This window comes from Schistosoma haematobium, chromosome 2, assembly GCF_000699445.3.
Source record: "Schistosoma haematobium chromosome 2, whole genome shotgun sequence".
In the NCBI taxonomy this organism is placed as follows: Eukaryota; Metazoa; Platyhelminthes; class Trematoda; order Strigeidida; family Schistosomatidae; genus Schistosoma; species Schistosoma haematobium.
Window position 1 is genome coordinate 11,757,149 of NC_067197.1, and position 13,625 is coordinate 11,770,773.

General features: G+C 36.3%; 1 protein-coding gene across 1 annotated transcript in view; it reads left to right on the forward strand.

Annotated features, from left to right (window-relative positions):
- Window positions 1–13,625, forward strand: part of PDE2 (3',5'-cyclic-nucleotide phosphodiesterase) — a 128,097-nt gene that overhangs the window by 86,546 nt on the left and 27,926 nt on the right. Inside the window, exon 3 of the mRNA XM_051214336.1 lies at window positions 12,286–12,628. Coding sequence (XP_051067490.1) covers window positions 12,286–12,628 — 343 coding nt within the window. The remainder of the gene's footprint in view (window positions 1–12,285; window positions 12,629–13,625) is intronic.

Below are 13,625 nucleotides of genomic sequence, written 5' to 3' on the forward strand. Positions count from 1 at the left end.
CTTATCAGTGAAATTGTATTCAATTCGTGAAATGTTTGATTGATTACTAGTCTTCAATTACCTTTGTCTATCAACACAAAATCATATTCACTCCTCTGTAATAAATATGAAATGTGCCACAAAATCTGTAAAGATATTTTTTATCATGAGCACATATCAGCTGATGGTGATCATATGAAAGTAAACACTAAATAGTTGTACTGCTCTCATTTAATAAAAAAACGTTTACAACGCACATTTATGACTATATATCACTGGAATGAAGTTTCTTTGATTGAGATTGTGTTTTATTACTTACTTACTTACTTACGCCTGTTACTCCCAATCGAGCATAGGCCGCTGACCAGCATTCTCCAACCCACTCTGTCCTGGGCCTTCTTTTCTAGTTCCCTCCAATTCTTGTTCATTTTTCTCATGTCTATTTCCATTTCTCGGCGTAATGTGTTCTTTGGTCTTCCTCTTTTCCTTTGACCTTCAGGATTCCATGTGAGGGCTTGTCTTGTGACGCAGTTGGGTGCTTTCCTCAATGTGTGTCCTATCCACTTCCAGCGCTTCTTCCTGATTTCTTCCTCCGCTGGGATCTGGTTTGTTCTCTTCCACAGTAGGTTGTTGCTAATAGTGTCCGGCCAATGGATCTGAAGTATTTTGCGTAGACAATTGTTAATAAACACCTGTATTTTCTGGATGATGGCTTTTGTAGTTATCCAGGTTTCTGCCCCATACAGTAGAACTGTCTTGAGATTTGTATTGAAAATCCTGACCTTGGTGTTGGTTGACAGTTGCTTTGAGCTCCAGATGTTCCTCAGTTGTAAATATGCTGCTCTTGCTTTTCCGATCCGCGCCTTCACATCTGCATCAGATCCACCCTGTTCATCAATGATGCTGCCCAAATATGTAAAGGTTTTTACATCTTCCAAATCTTCTCCGTCAATTGTGATTGGATTGGTGCATTCTGTGTTGTATCGGAGAATCCTGCTTTTCCCTTTGTGTATATTGAGACCTATTGCTGCTGAGGCTGCTGCCACACTGTTCGTCTTCTCCTGCATCTGTTGTTGCGTTTGGGATAGAAGGGCCAGATCGTCTGCGAAGTCTAGATCATCCAACTGCATCTTAGATGTCCATTGTATCCCGCGCTTCCCTTCAGACGTTGACGTCTTCATGATCCAGTCGATCACCAGGAGAAAGAGAAAGGGTGAGAGTAAGCAACCTTGCCTGACACCGGTCTTCACTTCGAACGACTTTGTCAACTGTCCTCCATGCACAATTTTGCAGTGTAATCCATCATATGAGTTCTGTATGATATTGACTATCTTCTGAGGCACGCCGTAGTGTCGAAGAAGTTTCCATAGTGTTGTTCTGTCCACGCTATCAAATGCCTTTTCGTAGTCAATGAAGTTGATGTAGAGTGATGAATTCCATTCAATTGATTGTTCCACAATGATCCGTAGAGTTGCGATTTGGTCTGTACACGATCTATCCTTACGGAATCCTGCCTGTTGGTCCTGAAGTTGGGCGTCTACACAGTCCTTCATCCTGTTTAACAATACCCTGTTGAAGACTTTTCCCGGTATTGAGAGAAGAGTGATGCTCCTGTAGTTTTCACAGTTGCTGAGATCGCCTTTCTTCGGTATTTTGACCAGAAGTCCTTCTTTCCAGTCTGTTGGTACTTGTTCCTCATCCCAAATTTTGCTGAAGAGAATGTGGAGTATCCTTGCAGTTGCCGCTACGTCTGCTTTTAGTGCCTCTGCTGGGATGTTGTCTGGTCCTGCTGCTTTTCCACTCTTGATTTGTCTGATGGCCATGCTGATTTCTTCAATTGTTGGTGGGCCAACATTGATTGGGAGGTCCGTGGGTGCTACTTCGATGTTGGGTGGGTTCAGTGGAGCTGGTCGATTCAAGAGTTCTTTGAAGTGTTCTACCCACCTGTTTTGTTGCTCTTCAATGTTGGTGATTACCTTGCCTTCCTTGCTTTTTACTGGTCGTTCTGGTTTGCGGCGATTTCCAGAGAGTTTCTTTGTCGTGTCATACAATTGTCTCATGTTTCCTTCTCTTGCAGCCTTTTCCGCCGTCGTTGCTAAATCTTCCACATATTTACGTTTGTCGGTTCTGATCCTCCTCTTCACTTGTTTGTTTATTTCCGTGTATTCAGCTTGTGCCTTGGCTTTTTCTGCTCTTGTTCGGCTGGTATTGATCGCTGCCTTCTTGTTCCTTCTTTCTTGAATCTTATCCAGTGTATCAACAGTGATCCATTCCTTGTGGTGGTGCTTCTTGTGACCCAGGACCTCATGACATGTTGAAGTGATTGCTTCTTTGATCCCCTTCCAGTTGCTCTCCACAGTAGTTCCTTCTCCATTGAGTAGATCATGAAAGGCCTGGAACTTGTTGCTGAGGACTATCTTGAATTTGTTGAGTTTGCTAGTATCCTGGAGAAAGGCCGTATTGAACTTTTGTGATACTGTCCGCCCCGTTGTCCAGTGCTTCTTGAGTTTCAATTTCATCTTAGCGACCAGTAAGTGATTTGATGCTATATCAGCTCCTCTCTTGGTTCTCACGTCCTCTATAGTCCTCCTGAACGTTTTGTTGATGCAAATATGGTCGATTTGGTTTTGTGTAGTATGATCCGGTGAAGTCCATGTGGTTTTGTGTATGCGTTTATGTGGGAATATGGTACCGCCTATGACCAGCTTATTGAAGGCACATAGATTTGCAAATCTCTCACCATTTTCGTTTCTTTCTCCCAGTCCGTGTCGTCCCATTATGTCTTCATATCCAGTGTTGTCCGTTCCAACCTTGGCGTTGAAATCTCCCATCAGAATGGTCAGGTCCTTTTTTGGGCACTTCTCGACGATTGACTGCAGCCTATTGTAGAATTGATCTTTAGCGTCTTCATTGTAGTCGTTGGTAGGCGCATAGCATTGGATGATGTTCATTGAAATGCCCTCTTTCTTTGTTTTAAACGACGCTTTGATGATCCTTGGTCCATGAGATTCCCATCCTATAAGTGCATTTGCGCTTGTTTGGACAGCATCAATGCAACTCCTTGTGTATGTGGTGCATTTTCTTCTTCATGGCCGGAGTATAACAGGAGCTCTCCTGAAGTTAGTCGTTGTTGTCCAACTTGTGTCCAATGTGTTTCACTGATCCCAAGTACCTCTAGATTGTATCTTCTCATTTCTGCAGCAATTTGGAAGGCTCTTCCGGTGTCCCACATTGTACGAACATTCCATGTACCTAAATAAATGGTCGCTCTGATTGTCAGAAGGGGCATCGGCCTCGTAACTTCCGAAAGAATTCGGCTTTCATCATGAGGCGTCATAATCCTTCTAAATGAAGACCTTCTGACTCCCAGGGCAGAGTTTAAAAGATTTGAATAATTTTTTCTGGTTAGCGTTTTTTTAGCGAGTTAGTTTTCTACGGGATGGGGACGCTAACCCCATGCCCAACCCTCCTCCTTTATCCGGGCTTGGGACCGGCAGTAGCCCCCGGAGGGACTCCAGGCGGAGTTATTGTGTTTTATAGTGACTATTAATTATTGATCTTAGCTAACCAACCATTAAAAAACAAAAAACACTAGACAGTTGTTTCATCCTAATATGCGACTTCTCAGTTGTACATTACCACGACATCACCTGACATCAAACTCTAGACCTTCATCTTTCACGACGAGTACCTCACTTTCAGATAATTCAAGTGATATCCATCTGTTTACATTTCTTGCTTCGATCAATCCACGATATTGATCAAATGCCACGGCATGTCACAAGAACCCTAAGAATGCCCTTTCTAAATAGGTAATTTGTAGTGAACAGAACAAGGGTGGGGACAATCGAATGTATTTAACACAAAACTACAGGACTTGTTAATAAAGTCTAACAATCATAAAGTAAATGCTTAATTTTCAAAATGTCCATCGACTGTCTCAAAATGACTCAGATTTCATTCTCCTTGCATTTTCATACAAACTACATTCTGTTTCCATTCTTTACTGTTCGATCCTCTTGTCTCTCTTCTGCCAGACCTTTTGTTCACGACTAACATTATGTACTATTTATGTCAAGTATCACACACCACAAATTAATGAAAAACTTACAGTTAATTAATCTAGTTAATTGACCAGATTATTCATCTCACTATTCACTTATTTTATTTTATGTACAGGGGTTTATAATATTTAGTTTCTTTCTAAACAATTTTTATTAATTAGTAACATTTCCTTTCATTTATCATATTAGCATGTGAAATCCATAAGAACTTAGTTCCTGTTAATAGTTGTAAAGACAAATTATATGTGGATCTAATTGCGGCTATTATTATTTGATTGTTTCTGAGTAACACGTGCATATACAGAGATGATCATTATAAATCGTCGTATATAGGATATTCCAGTTAAAATTAACTCCATTTGATTTTGAATTTTCGATTTAGTTATGCATTTTGTCGTGTTATACTCTCAGTCAACCAGTCAATTAATCGCAACTTAGATTCTGGGACATACATATATCGATTCAAGTTTCTATGCACCGTAATATGACAGGTTTCAGTGTTTCACGCTCTGTATCGTGAATTGCCCAGTATTGTCACTGTGAAACGGCATATTTCAAATCACTGTTCCAAAAGTACCGCTCTCATTTAAAGACATGGAGGTCACAATTTTGTGCCTGTCCGAGGTCTCAAATGACATTTGATGATCTAGAAAACTGGAATAATGGATAGTTGATACCCCTCGTGGTGAAATTCTAACCGATCTGTTCTATCTGAATTTTGAAATAAAAGTATTCTCTTGAAAATATTGAAAACTTTATGCTTAGGCCGCTCAACTCACAGAAAGCATCTTCACTAATAAACCCTTTGAATTCCATTATCTCTCTACTTGATTACAGTTTGCCATGATAGCCACTTTTCTAAATGATTAAATTTTTTATCAAAACATACACATGAATATACTCGACTTTCCTAACATTGTACCCTTATATTCTAAATACTATCTAGTTAGCTTTATTAACTATTGTTCTTGCATAATTGATTTTCAGTCATCATTATATCATCCTATTATATTTTATTTAAATAAAAAATATGCATTGGGAAGGAATATGTTCGTAGGCTAGATACTATTTTCTTCTAAACTCATTTTTTGCAATGGTTATCCGGTTAATGTCATTGTTACCTCAAGAGATTTAGTTAAAGAGTTGAATATTTATAGGCGAATAATTATTTAGGCTTGTCACCAATTTTATTTTTAGTCACCTTTATTTATTCAATCATTTATCATTATTTACTTTGATGTTTAAAGCATAAACTTATTTACTAGTTTCTTAATAGTTCATTTCGATGATATATGGTTTGTTTATTCAAGACCATAGCATATTGAGGTGGTTGCTATGGTTCTTTTTAGTTTTTACCCTAATTTCATAAACCTAAATGCTTTATTCTTGAATTTGTACTTTAAAATCAAGTCAAACGCATAAAGTAGTATTTCAAAAATGTTCCTTTTTTAAAAAACATTCGGATCACTAATCATGGTTAATTTAGAATCCTGTATAAATGAATATCGTTTCAAGCTGATACTCTATACATCGTGGTTTCGATCAGTCGTAATTGTGAAATCTGTTAAAGAGTATCAAATTAGAACAAAACATTTGTCTATCTGATACAAGTTTTCAACAGTTGCGCAGGTGATATTAGTCTATTATTAAAACCAGACTCAAATTGAAGTAGTCTTCATAAATCATCCAGTTGAGAAAATAACAAGATTATCGGCCCTACAATTTGATACACTTCTATGTATATATGAATATAAATTATTAACTAATCTATATTCTATACTTTATGTGGTTAATAAATAAATGCCTTCTGTCAAGATATTATAAACTGATATTTTATTAATCTTGAAATGATACGATATGATAAATGCACATAGTCATAGTTTGATTTGGACTTGGTAGTTTATAATTTATCATGAGTTAACCGATTAATACCTCATAAAACTTATCATTCCGTAAACCGAACAATAGGATATAAATCATAATTTATAATGCAATGTTATAATACTTTATACCAATGATTTATAGAATAGTGTGCTATGTTCCTTATGAACCGATTTCATCTGAAGTGGACTATTAGAGACCTGGAAGCTACTACATAGCTATCATATGTGTAGTTTGAGATATCTAACCACTTCACACCAATGATTTCACACCGCCCTGAACATACAATCTATGCATGCCTTGTTTTAGTCATTATATAATTAAGTTATGCAGTTGTAATTGATTGTGGTATATAAATGAAATAACGCTACCTTTAATCACCTAGCTGAGAGGCATCGGCGTTAAACAGTGTGTTTTCTTGGGGCTAACATTAAAATAACTGTCGCTTTTTTCCTTTACCCCTAAATGGTTGTCGTTTGTTCAAATAGTTGGTCGATGTTTGTGCTTCTTTTGTTTAACAACTTCAAACTCTAATGTTTCCGATTACTTCTTATACTCTTACCACCTCTACCACTATGGGATTTGAATCGACAATTGCATCTCTGTGATAATGTGGTATGACAACTCGAAATGATGTACGTACATACGACGTTATACTTTGTTACTGACTGACTGGATTTATATACATACTATAATCAACAATAATTTCAAGAAATAAACAATAATCATTTTTATTGCCATTTTTTACAAGGAAGGAAACAACACTAAATTACATAATGATCGTGTTTTTAAGTAAAAGTTCTTTTTTCTGCAATGCATACTTCAATTGAATTTAAAGCCTCAGATATTTTCATTACATAATAAATAATTTTCATCAGCACGTAAGTGTATCTTAGTAAAAAGAAGATACTTTGGTTAATCATAAATAAGATCTTCATTGGACATATATGAAAATAAACTATTTCTTTTCTCTCTCAACCAACAATACGTGTATATCATTATCATATCCTACAAATCAGATAATTTGCAATTTATTGATCACTGGGTGGTGATCAATGTCATAGGTGTCAGGTCCTTCTTGATGCAGATCGAATCCTATCGACTAAGCTGCAATGTGGCCAATAGTCTAGATGGCTAGACATTGCGTGCCCTATTATCAGATTACCGATTATCAGTTCCCTCAACATTACAGGTACACCTTGCTGACGAGTGCCAAATGGCACGAAACCTGGGTCCAGGGTTTTTTGTTGAATACCTCTAGCCACTATCTTAAATCAGATAATGTCATGTGTCTTTTCTTCATGTATTCGTTAAGGTTTCTTGTTTCTTTTACTTATTACATTTAACTGCTGTTACGAGTAGCTTGTCTCTAGAAACCATTATCTTGATTATATATCGTATTTTGAAAGAATTAGATAATGATTTTGTTGTTCAATAAATTATCAAGGTTAGGAACTTGCGTTTAGGAGTAATATGGTTAGGACCTCGGATTCAGGAGTTTTGGAGTTAGTAGTAAGGGCCTAGCTGGATTACAGTACTATGTTCTCCAGCATTATTTATCTATAATTAGTTTAAAGACGTTTATTTACGTGTTAAACGTCTGCAGCATTAACGTTTTAATATATTTTAGAATTGTTTCAGAAGGGTTAGATACTGATTGAATATTTTCTAGTTATTTAATGTCATAATTATCCTTAGAGTCACATAAAAACATGTTTACATCGTAGTTTTACCTTGTATACTCACTGATGAGTATCTTTCAAGTAGTTTCATATACCTTTAGTAACATGTTGTGAAAAGTTAAGTTCAGCAATCACATAACTGAGACAGCTATCTTTGGCAGCACTATCTGATCGTTAAATTTTGTTAATGGTACTTTGACTAAGTACGATACTAATGTTTCTAGAAGTTTTATCTTATACTGGATTGTGAGTCGATACTTTTAAGGATTTCAAACTAAGAAATTTAACAAGAAAATAATATAAGGCTATATTTAGTTGAGACCACACAACAGATAAAAAAAATACAAACTTCATACTTTGACCTTATTATCCATTATCCTTGTATATAGAGTCAACTAAAATAAAACTTGGTTATCTTCACATAAATCAGATCTCGTTAATTATATTTTATGTTTTCTGTTTGCTTTTTCTTTTTTTTTTTAATATCTGCATATCTTGGTTTATTCTAAGGTCACTGAAATGTTCTATTGATTCGACAATTAAATGCTTTGGCGCTTATTTTCACGGTTTATCTAAGAGTTTAGCATTCTTCTCTTATTCATTTTATCTCTAAATTGTCTTCAATCGAATCTTTAACTTCTCATTTTAAACGTTTTTTTCTTCACTGTTTAAATGAATAATTTCTCCTATATATCATTCATTGAAATACGAATACTCAATTTTAATGTGTTTCATTCTAATAAGAGTTGATATTGAACTATTTTGTCTTGAACTATTTAAACGAATATTCGTCAAGATTAGAACGAATAGTTTGACAGTAATTGAGCGCCGAGTATAGAGAAGTCATTATATGTGAAAATTATATTTGAAATAATCTCAGCGATTGAAATTTAAATAATTCCAGCGTTTCGTCCAGCTAACTTGTCTGGACTTCTTCAGGGTAGAATAATCAAAATCAAAATCATCAAAGAAAATCATTTAAATTTCAATCGCTGAGATTATTTCAAATATAATTTTCACATATAATGTTTCATTATTGTTTAATATTCTTTGATTATAGAGTTAAATTTAGTATTCATATATGAAAGTTGAAATATATTGATTCGTTAAATAGGAAATATTACAAAAATATATGTGTAACTAAGCAACAAGATGGCTACCTGTTGGTAATATGTGTTATATTATGTTTTATTAATAAAGTGACAATCTAGTTAGTTATCATTGTTAAAATAACCAACCTGTAATATACAATGTACTAAACTTATATTGATTGTTTTAAGAAGACTACAATGAATAATTATAATTTTATAGTTGAATTCATGAGTCAACTGGAGCTGGACCACCATGTAAAATTTGGAAGAACTGGACAGCCGTGTCGTTTTAGTATGGGACTCCTCACCAGTGCACATCCACGACCCCGCCTCACGAGATTCGAACCCAGCACCTATCGGTCTCGAGCGCGAACGTCTAACCTCTAGACCACTGAGCCGGCACCCAACGGTATTAATGTCTAACTTCAACCAGTTATAATGTTTACTTATCAATTTATAATATAGAACTGTTCACTAGATAAGGTTCTACAGTACACTAATAAATGTGTTGAAATGCTTCTTTGTTATGATAAAACGTTGGTAAAGCTACATAAGTGATAGTGTGTATTACTATGTGATTATGCATTCACAGTCAAACAGCAATGAAACGGAGTTAATAATCAAGGTTAGATATATCTTGTTAGCTATTACAACTACTACGTGTTGATATGTTATGTGTTAACTTAAGCTAATGTATGTTGGTAGCCATGATCATACACTGTTTCTGCCTTGTGATTACCATACCGTTTAAATTAAATTTTAACACCATTCTTATGGTTCTAAACATTAACTGCTGGTGAACACTTGCAACCACAGATTTAAAGCCCAGAACTAGAGGATGACGTCCAAGCTTGGAATGGGAAAGTATATTCCATAAGCCAGAAGCACGAGTGAATAATAACGGACACAAATTAGACGTATATATACAGCATAAAACTGTCCTTGAGAAGCGTAGCAAAAATAGCATACTAAGAATACACAACGGACCAATAGCTTTTAAGATTCTTCCAAGTGGGAAATACGATATGAAAGTGAAAAGTGCGCTTTTGGCGCGAAAACAAGGAAATTTAAATCTCCAAAATAAAATTATAAAGTTTAGGCATTTACCAAGTGAGTTCTGGGGATCTAACGTCCCCAATACCTCCCTCTTTTAATAACGGGGTCCACATGCATTTTGACCGTTTGTCTCCGTTGTTGGAGTGACTACCTTCTGGGTCGTAGATTGACCTGTCGATGTGCTTCTTTCTGTGTCGGGAATGCGGGTAGGCAACAGGTATCCAATAGGATGTCAAGAGGGAGATTCTCTTCTGTCGATGGGCGAACTGGGGTAACCGCTTGCGTAGCTGGTTCTGATATCGAGCCAACCTGTCTCTTCCTACCTCTACCTCGTACATGACATAGCCTAATTTTCCGACCACATGTGCTTCAGTCCAGGGACCATGATTTGGTCTGTAGTCCCAAGCGAACACCGGGACATCCAAACTCGTATGTTGGCAGCCTCTGGAACTTGGTCAGTGATGGCGATGGTGCGGTTTTCGGAAGCATCAGATTGTGGACCATCCTCAATTTTCTTCCCATGAGGATTTGTGCTGGGGACTTCTGCTCGAGTAATACATCACTAGGTGTCGTTCTGTAAACGAATAAGAAGTTTTGCAGTCTTTCCACTGGCGTCCCCTCTCAACTTGATTAGAGCTCTCTTAAATGTATCCGTAAATCTTTCTGCTTCGCGGTTTGATTGCGAGTGGTAAGGTGGAGAGCGGAGATGCTTGATGGATAGCAGTTGGCGGAAATCTTGCAACTGCGTTGAGGTGAACTGAGAACTGTTATCTGATAAAATTACATCCGGTAACCCGTTGAGAATGATCATCTCCGACAAGAGTTGTGTCGTTTTGGTTGTCGTCGGTGGCATAATGGTGACAATTTCTGGCCATTTTGAAAAGGCGTCAACCACGACTAGATAGGTAGTCCCATTGATTGGACCAGCAAAATCTACATGTATCCTGGGCCAGAGATACTCAGGCCGTCATCTTCGCATTACATCTCGCCGCTTGCTGACATTGCGTGCATTTACCTATTAAATCCATGATGTGTTGGTCCATGAGGGGCCAATAAGCATAGCTTCTGACGATGGATTTCATCCGTTCTATGCCAGGATGACCAATGTGGAACTGCTTTAGCACCCTTGATCTTAGGGACTCTGGAACCACTACTCTATCTCCAAAGAGCAAGCATTCATTCACGACGCATAATGAGTCCCGACGGTGGTTAAGCTGCTTCAAGTTACCATCGAGTCCAGGTAACATTGCGCGTGGTCCTTTGTCATTAGGGAGGCAATAACTGCATCTTCCGCGGCCGTATGGTGTTCGCTGATAAGTCGTGGCAGGGCGTCTGCCTGATCAAATTGTTGGCTGTGCCGGTACTGAATGTCAAAATCATAACCCAACAGTGTCAAAACCCATCGCTGGAGACGGTTTGCAGAGTGGGCTGGAACATCAGATTTCAATCCGAAAATTGAGAAAAGAGTCTTGTGATCAGTAAGAAGAGTAAATCTTCGACCGTACAAGAATTTGTGAAAATGGCGTACTGCGAACACAAGGGCGAGAGCCTCTTTCTCTGTTTGATTGTACTTTCTTTCCGCTGGATTTAATGTGCGAGATGCACGCATGATAGCTTTCTCTGTTGTGTCCGGAAACTGGTGTGAGATGACAACACCGAGTCCAAAAGCTGAAGCGTCTGCAGCCACAATGATTGGCATGGATGGGTCATAGTGCGTCAATAATAGTTCAGAGGTTTTCAGCTTGCAAAATGCAGCTTCACACTCTTTTGTCTAGTTCCAAATAGTATTCTTATTCAGAAGATAATTTAGTAGGGCGCGTATGTCATGCATCGACGGAACAAAAGCTGGGTAGTAGCTAATTAATCCCAAGTATGATCGTAGCTCAGAGATATTAGTGGGAGTCGGCATCAGTTTTATAGTTACTTGAACATGAAGTAATTCAAAGGAAATACCTGACAACTTTTCGCAAGTTAATACATGTTTAAATCTTTGTACTGCTAAGTTATTTAAATACATACATAACACTCGGAACAAAATATCATAACCTTGAATAGAACTACCATGGGGTACATATGTATATATATGTCTTCCTTTCATTAACACATTTTACTCAATGTAATGCATCTACCAAGTACAAGTACAGTGTGCTTGGTTGAATTACATGGATACTAATTCTCTAATCAACAATCTATTAGCTATAAGCTGAATATTTCTTTATACTATAAAATCAGTTGACATTTTAATTGTGTATCAAGATCATGTTTTACTTTTGTGTAATCGAAGAGAGATATTCTTAATTACTACAAATATGGAATTTCATTGTTATCAATCTAAATAGTTGCTTGATTATCTCATGTAATTCTCATCAACGTTTAAATATCATTTAAAAAGAGACTCACTAATATCTAACAAGTGTTGGTTTGTTGTTTCATCATCAACTACCTTATATGAGTTCCGTTAAATACCCTCAAATGGTAGTTGTATTCAATTCAAACAATCTATTTTAATTTATATTTCAATGTTCTGTTTAGTGTTCAACAGATTTTTAATCACATCAATATGACAAAGGATGAAATCTGTCAAACTGATTCAAAACCTAATCATAATATTGATAAAAAACAATTATGGGATGCATTTAATACAAGTTATCAAAATCAAGAAAAAATATTACGACCTTCACATAATGATATAAATGCATATCATTTAGATGATGATGTTGATGAAGATGATGATGATGATGAAGAAATGATAGAAACTCATTATGATAATGTTCATAGTTGCCGTAAAATGAACAATTTCTCCATTGATAAAATGGATACAAAACGAATTTCAAAAATCTATAGACAACTTCATAATTTACGTTGTCAAGTTGAAGTACGTAGATGTCATATTTATTGTTGTTTTTTATGCTTGATTTTACAACTAAATTTTAATTTTCTAATGATTTATACTTTAAGTAGTTTCTAATTATTACTATAGAAGGTTTAAATGTAGGATCATAGGATGCCATAGAGAGTTCCATATGTGAACAAAACAAAGTTTTAATGCTTCCAGATATTCAATGGTTATCTAAGGTCAGTCCATAATACAATCTATGAAATTTTAAATCATGTTCTACAGTTATAAAAAGAAATATTGGTATATTTGAAAACTTCAGTAAAATATTGAGCTTCATGTTTGATTTTCAATAGATTTGTTTCCTTACTTGCACAATAAATAAAAACGGAGGTCCAGTTATATGTTGATAGTTTTAGTGATAGAAACTGAAGAAAAAATGGAATTCACAGACAAGTTAATTCAGTTATATGTTAATGTTATATCTAGAAGGTTGTTCTTGATATACCGCATATAACGTGAGCACTAGAACTCCAGAACCCTTCCAAGTCGCGATGAGAAGACAGAATACTAATGAAAGGAATATTATTCCTAGACAGTGTCAACTATATTACAAAACTGTCAGGTATTTATAGTTTTTAGTAAGAACAAAAACATCATTACAGTCCACCAATCCTCATACAGGGGGTTATTAGCATTGTCCAATCGGGGAACTACACGTAGGAATTCTAGAATATTCTTCCAAAAGGTGATTGGATGGAATATCGTCGGCTCCTTCTGAGCCTCCTACAGCTTCCTCGAATTCACCTGAGGTCCGTTGTCACAGTTAATTATCAACGGTTCTGACAAATTGTTTCTGAAGTTGTTTACTAATATATTCGTTTTGTAAATTGTAAAGTATTTGATTCATTTTTGTATTGATTGTTTGAGTCTTTTCATTGATGTTTAGGACTGCAACTGATCAGTCTCATATAGGTATATGTGCATCCTATGTGGATTGCTTTGACATTAGCTGAAGTCACAAGTGAGTCCAAGA